General features: G+C 44.7%; 1 protein-coding gene across 2 annotated transcripts; it reads left to right on the top strand.

The window, feature by feature from the left end:
* The first annotated feature begins 10,666 nt into the window (after nucleotides 1–10,666).
* Nucleotides 10,667–15,132, top strand: LOC125543194 (uncharacterized). Of its 2 annotated transcripts, none has more exons than XM_048706456.2 (2): nucleotides 10,667–10,792; nucleotides 13,441–15,132. In XM_048706456.2, exon 2 carries the CDS (start codon nucleotides 13,468–13,470, stop codon nucleotides 14,551–14,553), a length of 1,086 nt encoding a protein of 361 aa, XP_048562413.1. In that variant the 5' UTR covers nucleotides 10,667–10,792; nucleotides 13,441–13,467; the 3' UTR covers nucleotides 14,554–15,132. The 2 variants fall into 2 exon arrangements, with proteins under 2 accessions (XP_048562413.1, XP_048562412.1); XM_048706455.2 differs by having other exon boundaries at nucleotides 10,743–10,974.
* Nucleotides 15,133–17,998: the final 2,866 nt, after the last annotated feature.

Raw genomic sequence — 17,998 nt, 5'->3', positions numbered from 1 at the left:
TTGCCATCCCCGATAAAGTGAGAGGGGCACGTTGGCAGCACATTAAATGCGTTTGTCCAACGGTGCTAGAGGATAGACTCGTCCACTATACATCTTTCCACCTCTTGTGTGCCACTGTGGCAACCCCTTTTTCTTATAAAAGGAGGCCCGAGGCGACCAGGAGGAGGATTCGGATCTTTTGGGCAAACTTGCACCCCGTAGCTAGCTCAAGAACACAAGAACACTCTCAATACATCCACCAAAGCAGGACTAGGGTTTTACGCATCCTCGCGGCCCGAACTTGGGTAAATGATCCGTGTGCTTCCTGTCAGACCCGCTCTTTCCACAACCCCGCGCCCGCGAATCGTAGAAGGGATCCCAGTGATCCCATAGGTGTCGATTTCCCCTGACATACATAGACATACTCTCCCCTATCATTTCTATGCATCACCATGATCTTGCATGTGCGTAGGAAAATTTTGAAATTACTACGTTCCCCAACAGTGGCATCCGTGCCAGGTTTATGCGTAGATGTTATATGCACGAGTAGAACACAAGTGAGTTGTGGGTGATACAAGTCATACTGCTTACTAGCATGTCATACTTTGGTTCGGCGGTATTGTTGGATGAAGCAGCCCAGACCGACATTACGCGTATGCTTACACGAGACTGGTTCTACCGACGTGCTTTGCACACAGGTGGCCGGTGGGTGTCAGTTTCTCCAACTTTAGTTGAACCGAGTGTGACTACGCCTGGTCCTTGTTGATGGTTAAAACAACACTAACTTGACGAACTATTGTTGTGGTTTTGATGCATAGGTAAGAACGGTTCTTGCTCGGCCCGTAGCAGCCACTTAAAACTTGCAACAACAAAGTAGAGGACGTCTAACTTGTTTTTGCAGGGCATGTTGTGATGTGATATGGTCAAGATGTGATGAGATATAAATTGTTGTATGAGATGATCATGTTTTGTTAAAGTTATCGGCAATTGGCAGAAGCCTTATGGTTGTATCTTTATTGCATAAGATGCAAGCGCCATACAATTGTTTTACTTTATTGCTATGCGATAGCAATAGTTGCAAGAGCAATAGTTGGTGAGACGACCATATGATGACACATTGATAAAGATTATGATGATGGAGATCATAGTGTCATGCCGGTGATGATAGAGATCATGACGGTACTTCGGAGATGGAGATCAAAGGCACAAGATGATGATGGCCATATCATATCACTTATATTGATTGCATGTGATGTTTATCCTTTATGCATCTTATTCTGATTTGATTGACGGTAGCATTATAAGATGATCTCTCGCTAAAAAAATCAAGGTACAAGTGTTCTCCCTGAGTATGCACCGTTGAAAAAGTTCTTCGTGCCGAGACACCACGTGATGATCGGGTGTGATAAGCTCAACGTTCTTATACAATGGGTGCAAGCCAGTTTTTGCACACGCAGAATACTCGGGTTAAACTTGACGAGCCTAGCATATGCAGATATGGCCTCGGAACACTGAGACCGAAAGGTCGAGCGTGAATCATGCATATAGTAGATATGATCAACATAGTGATGTTCACCATTGAAAACTACTCCATTTCACGTGATGATCGGTTATGGTTTAGTTGATTTGGATCGCGTGATCACTTAGATGATTAGAGGGATGTCTATCTAAGTGGGAGTTCTTAAGTAATACGATTAAATTGAACTTTAATTTATCATGAACTTAGTCCTGATAGTATTTGCATATCTATGTTGTAGATCAATAGGTTGCGATGTAGCTCCCCGTTTATTTTTTATATGTTCCTAGAGAAAATAAAGATGAAAGATGTTAGTAGCAATGATGCGGATTGGATCCATGATCTGAGGATTATCCTCATTGCTGCACAGAAGAATTATGTCCTTGATGCACTGCTAGGTGACAGACCTATTGCAGGAGCAGATGCACACGTTATGAACGTTTGACAAAGCTCGGTATGATGACTACTTAATAGTTTAGTGCACCATGCTTTACGGCTTAGAACAGGGACTTCAAAAACGTTTTGAACGCCACAGAACATATAAGATGTTCTAAGAGTTGAAATTGGTATTTCATACTCATGCTTGTGTCAAGAGGTATGAGACCTCTGACAGTACTTTGCCTACAAGATGGAGGAGAATAGCTCAGCTAATGAGCATGTGCTCAGAATGTCTGAGTACTACAATCACTTGAATCAAGTGGGAGTTAATCTTCTAGATAGGATAGTGATTGACAGAGTTCTCTAGTCACTATCACCAAGTTACTAGAACTTCGTGATGAACTATAATATGTAAGGGATAACGGAAACGATTCCCAAGCTCTTCGTGATGCTGAAATCGACGAAGGTAGAAATCAAGAAAAGCATCAAGTGTTGATGGTTGAAAAGACCACTAGTTTCAAGCAAAAGGGCAAGGGAAAGAAAGGGAACTTCAAGAATAATGGCAAGCAAGTTGCCACTCCCGTGAAGAAGCCCAAAGCTAGACCCAAGCCTGAAACTAAGTGCTTCTACTACAAAGGAAATGGTCACTGGAAGTGGAACTGCCCTAGATACTTGGTGGATAAGAAGGATGGCATAGTGAACAAAGGTATATTGGATATACATGTTATTGATGTGTACTTTACTAGTGTTCATAGCAACCCCTCGGCATTTGATACTGGTTCAGTTGCTAAGAGTAGTAACTCGAAACGAGAGTTGCATAATGAACAGAAACTAGTTAAGGGTGAAGTGACGATGTGTGTTGGAAGTAGTTCCAAGATTGATATGATCATCATCGCACACTCCCTATACTTTTTGGATTAGTGTTGAACCTAAATATGTGTTATTTGGTGTTTGCGTTGAGCATGAATATGATTTGATCATGTTTATTACAATACGGTTATTCATTTAAGTTAGAGAATAATTGTTGTTCTGTTTACATGAATAAAACCTTCTATGGTCATACACCCAATGAAAATGGTTTATTGGATCTCGATCTTAGTGATACACATATTCACAATATTGAAGCCAAAAGATGCAAAGTTAATAATGATAGTGCAACTTATTTGTGGCACTGCCGTTTAGGTCATATTGGTGTAAAGCGCATGAAGAAACTACATGCTGATGGGCTTTTGGAATCACTTGATTATGAATCACTTGCTTGTGAACCATGCCTCATGGGCAAGATGACTAAGAATCCGTTCTCCGGAACAATGGAGCGAGCAACTGACTTATTGGAAATAATACATACTGATGTATGCGATCCGATGAGTGTTGAGGCTCGCGGCAGGTATCATAATTTTCTAATATTCACAGATGATTTGAGAAGATATGGGTATATCTACTTGATGAAACATAAGTCTGAAACATTTGAAAAGTTCAAAGAATTTCAAAGTGAAGTGGAAAATCATCGTAACAAGAAAATAAAGTTTCTACGATCTGATCGTGGAAGAGAATATTTGAGTTACAAGTTTGGTCTTCATTTGAAACAATGCGGAATAGTTTCGCAACTCACGCCACCTGGAACACCACAGCGTAATGGTGTGTCCGAACATCGTGATCACACTTTACTAGATATGATGTGATCTATGATGCCTCTTACTAATTTACCGCTATCGTTTTGGGGTTATGCATTAGAGACAACTGCATTCACATTAAATAGGGAACCATCTAAATCCGTTGAGATGACGCCATATGAACTGTGGTTTGGCAAGAAAGCAAAGTCGTCGTTTCTTAAAGTTTGGGGTTGCGATGCTTATGTGAAAAAGTTTCATCCTGATAAGCTCAAACCCAAATTGGAGAAATATGTCTTCATAGGATACCCAAAGGAGACAGTTGGGTACACCTTCTAGCACAGATCCGAAGGCAAGACATTCGTTGCTAAGAATGGATCCTTTCTAGAGAAGAACTTTCTCTCGAAAGAAGTGAGTGGGAGGAAAGTATAACTTGATGAGGTAACTGTACCTGCTCCCTTATTGGAAAGTAGTTCATCGCAGAAATCTGTTCCTGTGACTCCTACACCAATTAGTGAGGAAGATAATGATGATGATCATGTAACTTCAGATCAAGTTACTACCAAACCTCATAGGTCAACTAGAGTAAGATCCGCACCAGAGTGGTACGGTAATCCTGTTCTGGATGTCGTGTTACTTGACCATGACGAACCTACGAACTATGAGGAAGCGATGATGAGCCCAGATTCCGCGAAATGGCTTGAGGCCATGAAATCTGAGATGGGATCCATGTATGAGAACAAATATGGACTTTGATTGACTTGGCCGATGATCGGTGAGTCATTAAGAATAAATGGATCTTCAAGAGGAAGACGGACGCTGATAGTAGTGTTACTATCTACAAAGCTCGAATTGTCGCAAAATGTTTTTGACAAGTTCAAGGTGTTGACTACGATGATATTTTCTCACTCGTATCGATGCTTAAAAGTCTGTCCGAATCATGTTAGCAGTTGCCGCATTTTATGAAATCTGGCAAATGGATGTCAAAACCGTATTCCTTCATGGATTTCTTAAAGAAGAGTTGTATATGATGCAACCAGAAGGTTTTTTCGATCCTAAAGGTGCTAACAAAGTGAGCAAGCTCCAGCGATCCATCCATGGACTAGTGAAAGCATCTCGGAGTTGGAATATATGCTTTGATAAAGTGATCAAAGCATATGGTTTTATACAGACTTGCGGTGAAGCCTGTATTTACAAGAAAGTGAGTGGGAGCACTACAACATTTCTGATAAGTATATGTGAATGTCATATTGTTGATCGGAAATAATGTAGAATTTTCTGGAAAGCATAAAGGAGTGTTTGAAAAGAGTTTTTCAAAGAAATACCTCAATGAAGCTGCTTACATATTGAGCATCAAGATCTATAGAGATAGATCAAGACACTTGATAAATTTTTTCCAATGAGTACATACCTTGACAACATTTTGAAGTAGTTCAAAATGGAACAGTCAAAGAAGGAGTTCTTGCCTGTGTTGCAAGGTGTGAAGTTGAGTAAAGACTCAAAACCCGACCACATCAGAAAATAGAAAGATAATGAAAAGTCATTCCCTATGCCTTAGTCATAGGTTCTATAAAGTATGCTATGCTGTTTACCAGTCCTATTGTATACCTTAGCATCATTCTGGCAAGGGAGTACAATAGTGATCTAGGGGTAGATCACTGGACAGCGGTCAAAATTATCCTTAGAGGACTAAGGAAGTATTTCTCGGTTATGGAGGTGATAAAAGAGTTCGTCCTAAAGAGTTACGTCGATGCAAGCCTTTTACATCGATCTAGATGACTCTAAGTCTCGATCTGGATACATATTGAAAGTGGGAGCAATTAGCTAGAGTAGCTCCGTGCAGAGCATTGTAGACATAGAAATTTGCAAATACATACGGATCTGAATGTTCAGACCCATAGACTAAACTTCTCTCACAAGCAAAACATGATCACTCTTTGGATGTTAATCACATAGCTATGCGAACTAGATTATTGACTCTAGTAAACCCTTAGTCACATGGAGATGTGAACTAATCACATAAAGATGTGAACTAGATTATTGACTCTAGTGCAAGTGGGAGACTGAAGGAAATATGCCCTAGAGGCAATAATAATGTTATTTTTATTTCCTTATATCATGATAAATGTTTATTATTCATGCTAGAATTGTATTAATCGGAAACTTAGTACATGTGTGAATACATAAACAAACAGACTGTCACTAGTATGCCTCTACTTGACTAGCTCGTTGATCAAAGATGGTTATGTTTCCTAACCATAGACATGAGTTGATCACATCATTAGGAGAAAGATGTGATTGACTTGACCCATTCCGTTAGCTTAGCACTTGATCATTTTAGTTTACTGCTATTGCTTTCTTCATGACTTATACATGTTCCTATGACTATGAGATTATGCAGCTCCCAATTACCGGAGGAACACTTTGTGTGCTACCAAATGTCACAACATAACTGGGTGATTATAAAGGTGCTCTACAGGTGTCTCCGATGGTACTTGTTGAGTTGGCATAGATCGAGATTAGGATTTGTCACTCCGATTGTTGGAGAGGTATCTCTGGGCCCTCTCGGTAATGCACATCACTATAAGCCTTGCAAGCAATGTAACTAATGAGTTAGTTGTGGGATGATGCATTACGGAACGAGTAAAGAGACTTGCCGGTAACGAGATTGAACTAGGCATTGAGATACCGACGATCGAATCTCGGGCAAGTAACATACCGATGACAAAGGGAACAACATATGTTGTTATGCGGTTCGACCGATAAAGATCTGCATAGAATATGTAGGAACCAATATGGGCATCCAGGTTCCGCTATTGGTTATTGACCAGAGAAGTGTCTCGGTCATGTCTACATAGTTCTCGAACCCGTAGGGTCCGCACGCTTAACGTTCGTTGACGATATAGTATTTATGAGTTATGTATGTTGGTAACCGAATGTTGTTCGGAGTTCCGGATAAAATCACGGACATGACGAGGAACTCCGGAATGGTCCGGAGATAAAGTTTGATATATGGGATAATAGTGTTTAGTCTCCGGAAGGGTTCCGGAATTCACCGGAAGGGGTTCCGGATGTTTCCCGAAATGTTTGGGTACGAGGACACTTTATTTGGGCCAAAGGGAAAGCCCACAAGGTTTTTGGAAAGCGCAAAAGGAAGTTTTGCGGAGTCCAGGGGCCAGACGCCAGGGTCCCTGGCGTCTAGGTCCAGACGCCCGGAACCCTGGCGTCTGGCCCTGGAGTCCGAGAAGGACTCTTGCCTTTCGGGTGAAACCGACTTTGTGGAGGCTTTTACTCCAAGTTTCGACCCCGAGGCTCAACATATAAATAGAGGGGTAGGGCTAGCACCCAAGACACATCAAGAAACACCAAGCCGTGTGCCGGCAACCCCGTCCCCTCTAGTTTAGCCTCTATAATAGTTTTCGTAGTGCTTAGGCGAAGCCCTGTGGAGATTGTTCTTCACCAACACCGTCATCATGCCGTCGTGCTGCCGGAACTCATATACTACTTCGCCCCTCTTGCTGGATCAAGAAGGCGAGGACGTCATCGAGCTGAACGTGTGCTGAACGCGGAGGTGCCGTACATTCGGTACTTGATCGGGGCGGATCGTGAAGGTGTACGACTACATCAACCGCGTTGATAAACGCTACCGCTTTCGGTCTACGAGGGTACGCAGACATACTCTCCCCTATCGTTGCTATGCATCACCATGATCTTGCGTATGCATAGGAAAATTTTGAAATTACTACGTTCCCCAACACCCTGTAGCTGTCGTCGCCGGCATGGTTGGTGAGGCTCACGGCGCGCTCGGGGGGCTCCTGGAAGGCCTCAGCTTCCAGTGCCTCATCCTCCCAGCCCCGCTCGAGGAACAAGTCGGGGTCGTCTTCCAGCGCATACTCCTGGTCTACCATGCGGGGCACGTAGGCCTCCGAGGCCGCCGCCCCGAAGACCTCGCCAAGGTGCCCCACGCTCCACGTCGCGCCGCCCTGGGGATGGTAGGGCGGCATTTCGCCGTGGCCGTGGGTGGCGACGCTCGTACCCGCGCCCATCGGAGGTGGCACGGGTGCGAGTGGGCGCCCAGCGCCTCTGGTTGCGCCGTTGTCGATGAAGCCTCCTGGCGCACCTGGGGGTGCGCGGGCGCGGCGAGGCCCGCCATGCGATCCGGTCGTGGTATGAGGCGTGAGCAAGGAGCAGAAGGGTGGCGCTCCCGAGGCCGCGGCATCCAGTAGCTCGGCGACACGCTCTAGCAAGGCGTCCCGGCCGCTCTCCATCAGTCGGCATCACAGCAGCTCCCGAGCCACCGTGAGTGCGGCCCTCGTGTTCGCTTTGTTCCCGTCGAGTGTGCGGCGTCGTGGCCACAACGTGGCTTGAGGCCCTTGCGGCCGCCCGCACTTGTCGTGGAGTGAGGGTGGACGGCATTTGACTGCGTCGCCTGGGGCGCTGGGTTGAGGTCTTCTTGGGCGGATGGCGCTGCCCGGGCCGGCCAAGCTGCCCAGCGGTCGGCGTTGGTCCTCGGGTCACCGGACATCAGACTCTCGGGACGTTGGCGGATCAACCAAGGGAAGAGAAACTCCGGCGCACCCCTACCTGGCGCTTCAAATGTCGGATTTCGGGTTCCGGCAAAACCCTTGAAGTTCGGACACTGGGGTGTGCACGAAGATCTCTCCCCCTCTCTAGCTCGCACACTCTACGATCTCACGGCCTAGCTCGACAAACCAAAGAACAACACAAGATTTATACTGGTTCGGGTCACCGTTGTGGTGTAATACCCTACTCCAGTGTGGTGTGGTGGATTGCCTCTTGGGTTGAGGATGAACAGTACAAGGGAAGAACAGCCTCGCGAGGAGAGGTGTTCTTGTGCTTGGTGTGCTTGTGTGGTTGAGGATCGAAATCTCTTTTCCCATATGGTGGTGGCTAGTCCTATTTATAGAGATCCTGGTCCTCTTCCCAAATATTGAGCGGGAAGGGATCCCACAACGGCCAAATTCGAAGGGAGACAACTAGTACAAGCTATCCTGACAAAAATAGTCTTCGCCTCCCGAAGGCTCTGGTGGTGACGCCGTCTTGGGCTCCACGGTGACCTCCGTCTTGCCGTCCTGCTGGTCTTGGTCTTGTTGCGTCGATATGGAAACCTTTGCCTGATGCCTCGGGACTCCTCGCCTGCGCTTGCCCCTTTAGCACCAAAAAGGAAACGGGGACACTGCACGCGTTGGCGCCCGCCTGGTTCCAGTCGTCACGGCTTGCGTCACAGGAATCTTGCGAGGTGTCCCTTGCCTTGATCTCTCCGCCCCTCGCGAGGCAGCCTGGTGAGGCCGCCCCTGAGGAGGTCTTAACGATATTCTAGAATCCAAAAAACGTGATCACCAACAACACTTGAGCTAGCCTTAGAGGCGATACGAGGAGCCTTTATTTTATCCATTTATCATTTCACACGTGCATATGAGTTTTTCACTGAATCACATATTCCATGATCATAGCAGTTATAGCATGAAATATAAACACTTAATTATGAATATGGAAATATAATAATACAATGTTATTGTCTCTACGGCATATTTCCAATACTAGTCAGCATCAAATTGTTTGTGGTCATACATTTCATAACTCGGTTAATCCATTTCGAAGAGAAATCCAAATCAATCAACCCATCAAGAAATATGCCGCCCCGTTATGTATCTTATGCCATAGCCAAGTCAAGCTTGTACACACAATAATTTGTACGCTCATCCCGAGACGATTGAAGAGTATACAAACATTAGAGGCAATGAGTGTATTATTAGAGGCAACAAGTGCATTATTAGTGATCATTCTTCTAAAGATGAAAGTACTTTAGGTGGGAGAGATCAAGCCATCAAGAAAATGCCGCAGTCCATTTACGGGACACTTTGAAATAATCTTATAAGATATTACAGAGGCATATTGGACAAAAAATTCTTATGCCCGACTTCATTTTTCTTCTTGGGAATAAGGACAGTCATAGTGTCACTGACTCCATTCGGCATCCTTGTAGACTCAAATGAATATTTTACTACAACAATTATATCAGTACAAAGCAATTCCCAGCTTCTTCCATAAAACCCTTACTAGAAAACACCATGATTCCAACGTTACACTTGTACTATGTAAGTGTTCATAAATGGAAGCTAGTTATGCTCTTGACCAAGTATTCTCAATTCGATTCTTCTAGTTGTTTGTTGATCGATATGACATATTTAGTTATGAAATATACACACAAAGCAAAAATATCATTTCCTCTTTTTGAACAAATTCGCGTCACCTTTGATTATATGATACATACTAAAATCAAGTTAAAATAAATTTATAAAAAATCGAATTAGATATCAATTTCGTATTTGTCGATGTATCACAACCATATTTACCTAGAAACCATATTTGTCGAACTGAATTAACTAGTGAAAACACACTAATTAAACCCACCATCACCCTTATAATTATTAGGAAGAAAACAATCATAAATTTGATGTACAAACTAGTACTCACTCCCTTCAAAAGTATAAGTTATTTTGGATATTTCAATATAAACTACATGCAAATTAAAATAAGTGAACAAATACACTAAAATATGGAACGTGGAGTATCTGCTCCCGAACTCAAATGCACCCTGGTGAACAGTAAAATCAAAAAAAATAGTAAAAGAATCTGATTTTTTGTGATAAACTTTGACAAATATTTTGTATGCTTGCAAAATTTCAGCACAAAATGAAATTCATGAAAGTCGTGGCAAAAAGAATTTTAAAAAAGGCGATGCTCAAAAAATGGTAGTTCTGAGAACATTTTGGAGTACCGGTTTTGTTTTTTTTTTCCACGACTTTCAAGAATGTTATTTCGTGCTGAAACTTGTTAAACATACAAAACATTTGTCAAAGTTTATCAAAAAATTAGATTTTTTTGGATTTTTTTAGATTTTACGGTTCATCAGGGTGCATTTAAGCTCAGGGTCAGAATAGAACTTTGGTAAAACATGTCTATATACATCTTTTTTTAAAAAAAACATGTCTATATACATCTGATTTTTTTTTAAAGAACAACATATATTTATGGACGGAGGGAAACAGTATACTTTTCTATGTCAAGCGAGATTTTATTATGTGTATAAATCGACTGAGACATAGGATAATCCGTGGAATTACGCCTTTCCAAGAAATAAAATATAGGGGGGAAAGGGGTTTATTCGCGTGGTCGCTCTGCAGTCTCTACTTCTCACACCACTCTCCCCCCTTAGATCTCGCCCACGTCGCCGCCGTCCACATCGCCGCCGCAGAAAGGTCCGCCGCGCCTCGCTGCTGTGGAGGTACAAGTTTCCTCCCCCTCCCCTACGCCTCATGTTCTTTCCTCTCCCCTACTACTCCCCGTCTCCCTTCCTCGCCCTTCTCCTACCTATCCACTCTTCTCCCTTGCGGCCACACCTCGTCGCTGGTTTAAGATCCGGCAGCCGGCCCCCTTCCGCCCGGAGGAACTTCGGCGGGAGAGCAGGTATATCCCCCGTGCCCCCCTCATCGTCCACTTTCCCCTCCTACTCCTACCGTCTCCCACTCACTCTTACACCCTGCATCTCCCTCTCCTCCCCGTCGCGGAAGCTCCTCCTCCCCTCCCCGGCTCGTGCAACCGCATCTCCCTCTCCTCCCCGTCGCGAAAGCTCCTCCTCCAACTCCTCCTCCTCCCGTCCCCTCTCGCCTGCTGCAGGCCAGGATCAATCTTGCCGGTTTGATAGAAATTGCAGTCCTGTCATGCCGGCTGTCACCCATGCCTTGGCCCCGGGTTTTATCTTTAGTCTTGGATTTAGGAATTGCCGACTAACTCTCTCGGATTTTAACTGTTATTATGGTGTTTTGTATGGTTTGATTCTATGGAACTCACACCTTTTATCCCTTGCTGGTGATACAGGGCTGCTCACTAGATGGCTGTGCTGATTTAATTTTATGTAGCTGTATAAGCATCTTGTGTTGTTATGCGTGGAATGTTAAGTATTTAAGTTCACTACAGGATGAGAAGTCAGTTCATCATATCATACTGTCTCCACTTCAACATATGCGTAGCACCTTCTGTCTAGAATGATGGTAGTTCTACTAGTACTATACTTTCATAAACATTTCTAGTGGAGCCTCCGGATCGAAGGGGATACCCGTGACCATGATGGCTAGATGGCTGACTAGCCATCAGCGAGGGGGGACGGTATCCAGTGTACGAGCAGAGGAGAGAGCAAAGAAGGGTTCCCGCTAGTGTGTTGAATTCGCCATTCTCCTTTCCTGCCCCCTCTTTTTCTCTCATTTGTAAGACTTTGTTTCCTGTTGAGAAATGAAAAGACATATATTACTTTATGGATAGCTTGCATCAATCGATGCAGCTAGGGGGCCTTATGTATGCGACTTAAGGATTTAATGCCCTCAACAGATACAACGCTGATTCGACTCAAACTCTCTTGCAGAACATGACTGCTGCAGGTTCTATTGAACCGACTTCAGTTAACAATAGAAGACCCTTCCATAATAAAAAAGAAGTCTTGATTTCTTTTTAGCCCATTCCAACTCAGGCGCAGGTGTTCTGGGTTTCCCCCTCTGCTAAGGAATTCCCCACATAGCATCTGGTGAAAACAATCTCTTTGGTCTAAACTAGAAAACAAATTTGGTCTCATCACCATATACATAAATTTGTCTGGTCAAACTCCATCGTCTGTCATTGGGTAACAAGAAATCAATATGCTTTAGGTTTAACTTCATTTCTTACCATTATGTCTGTGATGCATTATTTTGCTAATTTGTGCATGTCTTATCTGTGGTAACAAAGTTAGACATTGAGTGTAATGGTGAGAACACCAGATAACAGCCCTTCGTGCTGGATACTTCTGCAATGTTTATCAATTTGGACAGATAGAAGGGAAGTGGATTTGAGAGGCATTACTGTATTTCTTAATGTGGCACCGCCGTTCTTCAAGGGCGCGCTGAAAACTTGAGATGGAGACCCTGCTCGCGTATGTCAGCAGGCCCAAAGTTACTTGAAAACATCAAAAGGACCAAAATGTGTTGCAAGGAAGGAAACAAACTTCTCTGTATTTCAGAAAACTGAATCCTTTGGATGTGGGGGGGGGGGGGGGGGGGGTCGTACCCCTATATGCACTTGTCATTGAGAGCAATTTGATCTTTTCCTCCAGGAATATACTGGGTATATTATGTGGGCCCTGCTTGGCATACCTCTTGCTGATTCAAGGTGCGAGCTGTTGGGGCAGGAGAGGATGAGAGTGCATGGCTGGCGACGCAGTATTTAGTTGGGTTTTGGGTCTGCACGTACCCAATTAGTCCCTAAGCACTAATTAATTATCTTAAAAGAGAGGATAAATCTATTGATTTATATGGATGGACGAAAATACCCTTTTGAAACTTTTCTAGGGGTGTGTACTGAAGCACATTCAACATCTAAGTTTATCCATTTGTTTCTAAAAAGAAGTTCTCTGTAAAGGAGTCAAACAGACCATGATTCATCAGTAAAGAGCAAGTCTTCCTCTTCGGTTCTGTTGTTGTGAAGTTCGAGCTTCCCATCGACGCAGAGTTCATGTTTCCCATTGGTGTGAAGTATGGATATAAGGCTTGGAGATTTTCCGCTAAGTCTAGAAAAGCATCGGATCCGGGTAGTGTGTGGACCACTTCCCAACACTTGCTTTATTGGGACAAATTTCCATCCCTCCTATATATAGGAGCCTAACAATACTATAACTTTGTCGTATTTGTCTTTAAGACTATCACATTCCTTACTGAATCTGTTGCTAGAACATGGTAAATTTCCTGATTATTTGATCTGTTGCTCATGGAATATCTTTATTTTCCAACTTAAATGTTGGCCATAATTCAATACTGCAAGTATGCGTCTATAATATTGCCATAGAATATAGAAGTTGCAATTAAATGTGCTGCTACTTATTGGCTATCTGTCTTTGCATTGTTGCAGTTCCCTTGCACCCCAGGTTTCAGAGTTATGGCGAGATTTCCAAGAGCCCGAAACCTCCCAGCTCGTCGAGGTAGGTCATCTTCATCTGATGCGCGTTCCAGCTGTTGGAAGACAAAAGAAGCAGACGAACAGAGTGATTTGCCATTGGCCTGTGAGAAAAGAGAATGGAAAGGTGCAACTTGCCCAGTTTGCTTGGAGCATCCACATGATGCCGTCCTCCTCCTCTGTACTTCTCACCACAAGGGTTGCCGGCCTTATATGTGTGGCACCAACTACCATCACTCTAACTGTCTTGAACACTTCAAAGAAGCTTATGCGAAAGAGAAATTGGCCCTTGGTGATTCCGCCGAGTCCGCACTTAACCTTCCATTTTCTCCAAACACAGAACCAGCAAACAAGCATCCATCTACAATGGAACTTGCATGCCCTCTGTGCCGTGGGGATGTTAAAGGATGGACTGTGGTTGAACCTGCTCGTCAGTATCTCAACCGCAAGAAGAGAGCATGTGTGCATGATGCCTGCTCGTTCGTTGGTTCATATAGAGAACTTTGCAAGCATGTGAACTCCAAACACCCTTCAGCAAAACCTCGTGAGGTAGATCCTGCACTTGCAAGTGAGTGGAAAAAGTTTGAATGTGAAAGAGAGCGCCAGGATGCAATCAGTACTATCAGGGCTTCGAACCCAGGAGCTGTGATTATGGGGGATTATGTACTTGAATTGAACGGTGGCAGCAACAACAGTATGTTTGCCGATGGAGATGAATTTGACTTGGAGGAGAGACTCAACTTCTTCACTTCCATGGATCGCACCCTGAACGAGAGGATCGACTTCTATGAATCTTCAGAAGGTAGTTTGGATGAGAGCATCGACTTCCTGGCATCCTTATTTGGCCGTGGCAGGCGGATCACAAGTGGAGACTCACACAGCAGGGCTTACAGAAGGCACAGGGAGAGGCCTAGGCGTAACCACCTGGGCATATCAGTTGATTCTTCTGATATCCAGCAAGATCCAGTCAACACTCAAAGGGGGCAGCGAGTTGCTGCTGTTCGAGGGAGAGCCCCACGGCGGCACCATCCTATGGTGACTCACGTGAGGTCGACACGTGGGAGCTGAGGGTTTTAAACTGCCATGGGGCCCTGTTCATTCTATCCATGCGCGAGTTAGGCAAAAATAACGCAGCTGTGATGGGCAATGCCTGGTTCTCAGAGGTCCATCAGGTTCTTCCCTTTTCGCTTTGTTTCGTCGCTGAGACGGCACGCAGCAACAGAGGACGCAGGTTGGACTGGGATCTCTCTGTTCGGCGATGCTCATGCCTGTAGTATATGCTCTGCTGCATATGATTGGGGGCCAAAGCAGTGCTGTTTTTCCTGTGCTGCCTTGCATGGATTTTGATGTGAATGCCCCTTGCCTTTATTTTATTTTCTTGATCATTTGTAAAACTATGGACGGGTTGTTATCTGGCGATTGCTACATGTGTCGTTTGTATTGCTGCGACGAACTGGATTGTGCAGTCGATTTGATCCGCGAGCTTGTTATTCATGTGTGGAACTTCTTTATGGTTCTATTGTATTAGCTATTGCTGTGGCTTATTATCAGCCAGTTATTGGTATGTAATATTGTAGGCTGCTTTGGTACAATAGATGTGTACCTGGATTGTTGAAAGAATTCCATTACCATATGCTTCTCTGGACACTGTAATTTGACTCCCTACATCCTCAGTTGCTGAGTCCATAAATTTGGCCTGTTCTTGGCAGAAATAGGTGTTTTGGACTATGCGGGGTGGGATAGGGTGTGTGCTGGAGTTGATCTTATCGTGTGTAAATCTCTGCTATTAACTGATACTCCCTCTGTAAACTAATATAGATATTTTAGATCACTACTTAGTGATCATATATAGCTATTTGCGTATTTTAAGCCTGACATTGAGCATGGTTGATTACTGATTATATATAATCAACCATGCTCAATGTCAGGTTATACATTGTTGTCATGTCATCTAGAGTCGCTATTGGCAGTCACTCCTACTACTATTGATTGGCTATAAGATTGGATATTAGGATGGCCATATTTTCAATCGTCTTTATCCTTTTCTTCATTGCATTTACTCTGTTTGCTTTGGAGGTGTGTTCTTGTATGAGAACCTGCTCCTTTTTTTTTTCTTGTCTCTCTCCTTGACATAAGTGTCATGTAAGTAGGATATACACCTTAATTATATGTTTTTTGAGGGAGACCCTTAATTATACATGCTATCACACTGTTTCATTGAACCGGCCAAATACTCATCAAATAAATTTTCACACCTAGTCTGAAATCTGAACCCCTCACAAAAAGGGAACCTTTTGTATTGAACGTCCGAGTCCACGAGCAAAGCGTCAAACGCTAGTCAACACATCTATATAATCACATGATTGATTAGAGTATCTACAACCGGACTTAGCAAATCTGCCCCCCTATAGGTGTCCGGACGCGTCCGCGGACAGCGCCCGCCAGCCCCTCATATCTTGCGCCACACATCCACATACCTCAAATGCCGATCCTCAAATCCATGCACGTCGATCATACGATACAAATGGTCCGAATTCAATAGTTTGAAACAAAGCAAAGTAAATCATAGTTCAACAAACTGGACATGCCAAAATGAAATCAATGTTCGAGCATGACAGATGGCTTGCTTGTCGGACCAGTGGTCGGACGCCATCCATGTCGCATGCTCCGAGCCCATGCTTGCGTCCTACATGCGACGCCGCCGTCGCCGTGCTCTCTCGCTGCTGGCATCGCCGCATCTTTCGCAGCGACATTCTGCGCCTTGCAAGACGGAGCCGAGGAAGGGACACCGACAGACTAGGTGGACTGCATCTTCGTCACGGCGGCCAGGGACGGGCTGACGATATCTACGGCGGCGGATCGGGACCGGTGGTGAGGATGGGGAGCAAGGGTGGCGGACGGCGAGGGCTCGGGCACGGGAAAGGCTGGAGGGCGGCAGGAGGAGGAGGAAGGGTTTGGTGGATTTGGTGCAATTTGCGATGGGGTCGGGCTATAAGGTCCGACGTGGCGGGTGCGCTTGGCGTCCCATATCTGCCCCATATTTGGGCTGGCTTTGAGGGGTGCCAGTCAGCCTGGGCATTTGAGTCCCGTTTAAGGAGCCCGTCTAAGTCGAAATTTTGTGATCGGTCAGTGACCCGGCGGCCCGCCCGAGCGTTTGAGGCGGCTTTAGGGCGCCCGACTGTAGATGCTCTTATATAGTGCTCGATATGCTGCTTCGGTAGCCTCACCATGCTGCCCCGTGACGGGCAGCTCTATTGCCTCGTCTTCATGCTCGATCCAGGGCCTATGACCCTATCGACGACCCCATAAGGGCATCTTCAAGGGAGACCCGCAAAACTCCGGTATATATTCGACTGAACACTTTTGTTTACTTTTGCAAGCCAACGCGGTCCTGCACCAGTCCGCGAAGCTGTCCGGACGTCCGTTTTCTGGCAAAGTAGAGACAAACATGAGGAGATATACTGGAGTCTGGACATCCGCTTGATCAACCAAAAGCCTCCGCATGGTCCTCCTTTCCTTTCTCTCTCTTCACATGCATGATTCCCCCTCCTCTCTCTCCTCACAACACAACATCACACCACAAATAGCCCACCACATGCATGGTCCCCACCTACTTTTTCTCCCCCCAGCCAAATACTTTGTGATTAGCATTGGATGGCTCACTCCGACATCATGTCCATGGACCATGTCCGGACATACAGACGGACAAATACCGAAGACTTTAGCAGGTCAGCCTTGGAGATGTTGTAAGCTGCCTCGCCACCGCGTTGTAGCAACCTCACTTGGCGGCCACGTCGACGACCACCTACGCTGCCTCGCACCTGGGTTCGACTGCGCCATGTCGCTATGTCGTGGATGCTCCCATAGCATAGGAAATTATTTCAGCAGGACAATGGATTTCTCCATTAATTGAAAGTGTTTTGCATCACACAAAAAACAATATTTCCATTCATATATGAAAAAGAGTCGTGCTAGGCGCCGGCCGGATGGCCGAAATTTCCTCCGATAGCCGCGTAGCCGCTCGATTTAGGTCTCGTAAACTGTTAGATCCCTATCTATTTGCTTCACCCGTCTCATAATGCTTTGACCGTCTCATAATATGTTTTCTAGTACGGCCTAATTATGTATGTCCTAATTATCTTCCACACACACAAGTACTTTAGGATGCGTTTGGTTAGAGGCACATGCTAGGCTGGATATGGTCATCCCCATCCCGCTGGATAGGGATAGCCATTTTTTCTGTTTGGTTAGAGGGATGAGGTTAGCCCATGTTTTGTTTGGTTTGAAGGATGAATCATGGTTGGGGATAGCCATTTTTCTGTTTGGTTGGTGGGTGAGGTTAGCCATTTTTCAATATGAGACAATCAAATATGATATGTACAATAGTAATTATAAGAACATTTTTAGAAACTTGAACATCATACCCAAACAAACTCATCAATAGTACAAGCTAAACTTTAACTACAATACATATCATCGTTTAACATTTCCATATATATAACACAAGTGCATA

This window comes from Triticum urartu, chromosome 3A (genome assembly GCF_056163025.1).
Source record: "Triticum urartu cultivar PI428250 chromosome 3A, HENAU_Tu73, whole genome shotgun sequence".
In the NCBI taxonomy this organism is placed as follows: domain Eukaryota; kingdom Viridiplantae; phylum Streptophyta; class Magnoliopsida; order Poales; family Poaceae; genus Triticum; species Triticum urartu.
The sequence above is the reverse complement of the archived record's forward strand: the minus strand, read 5'-3'. Positions and strand labels throughout refer to the sequence as shown.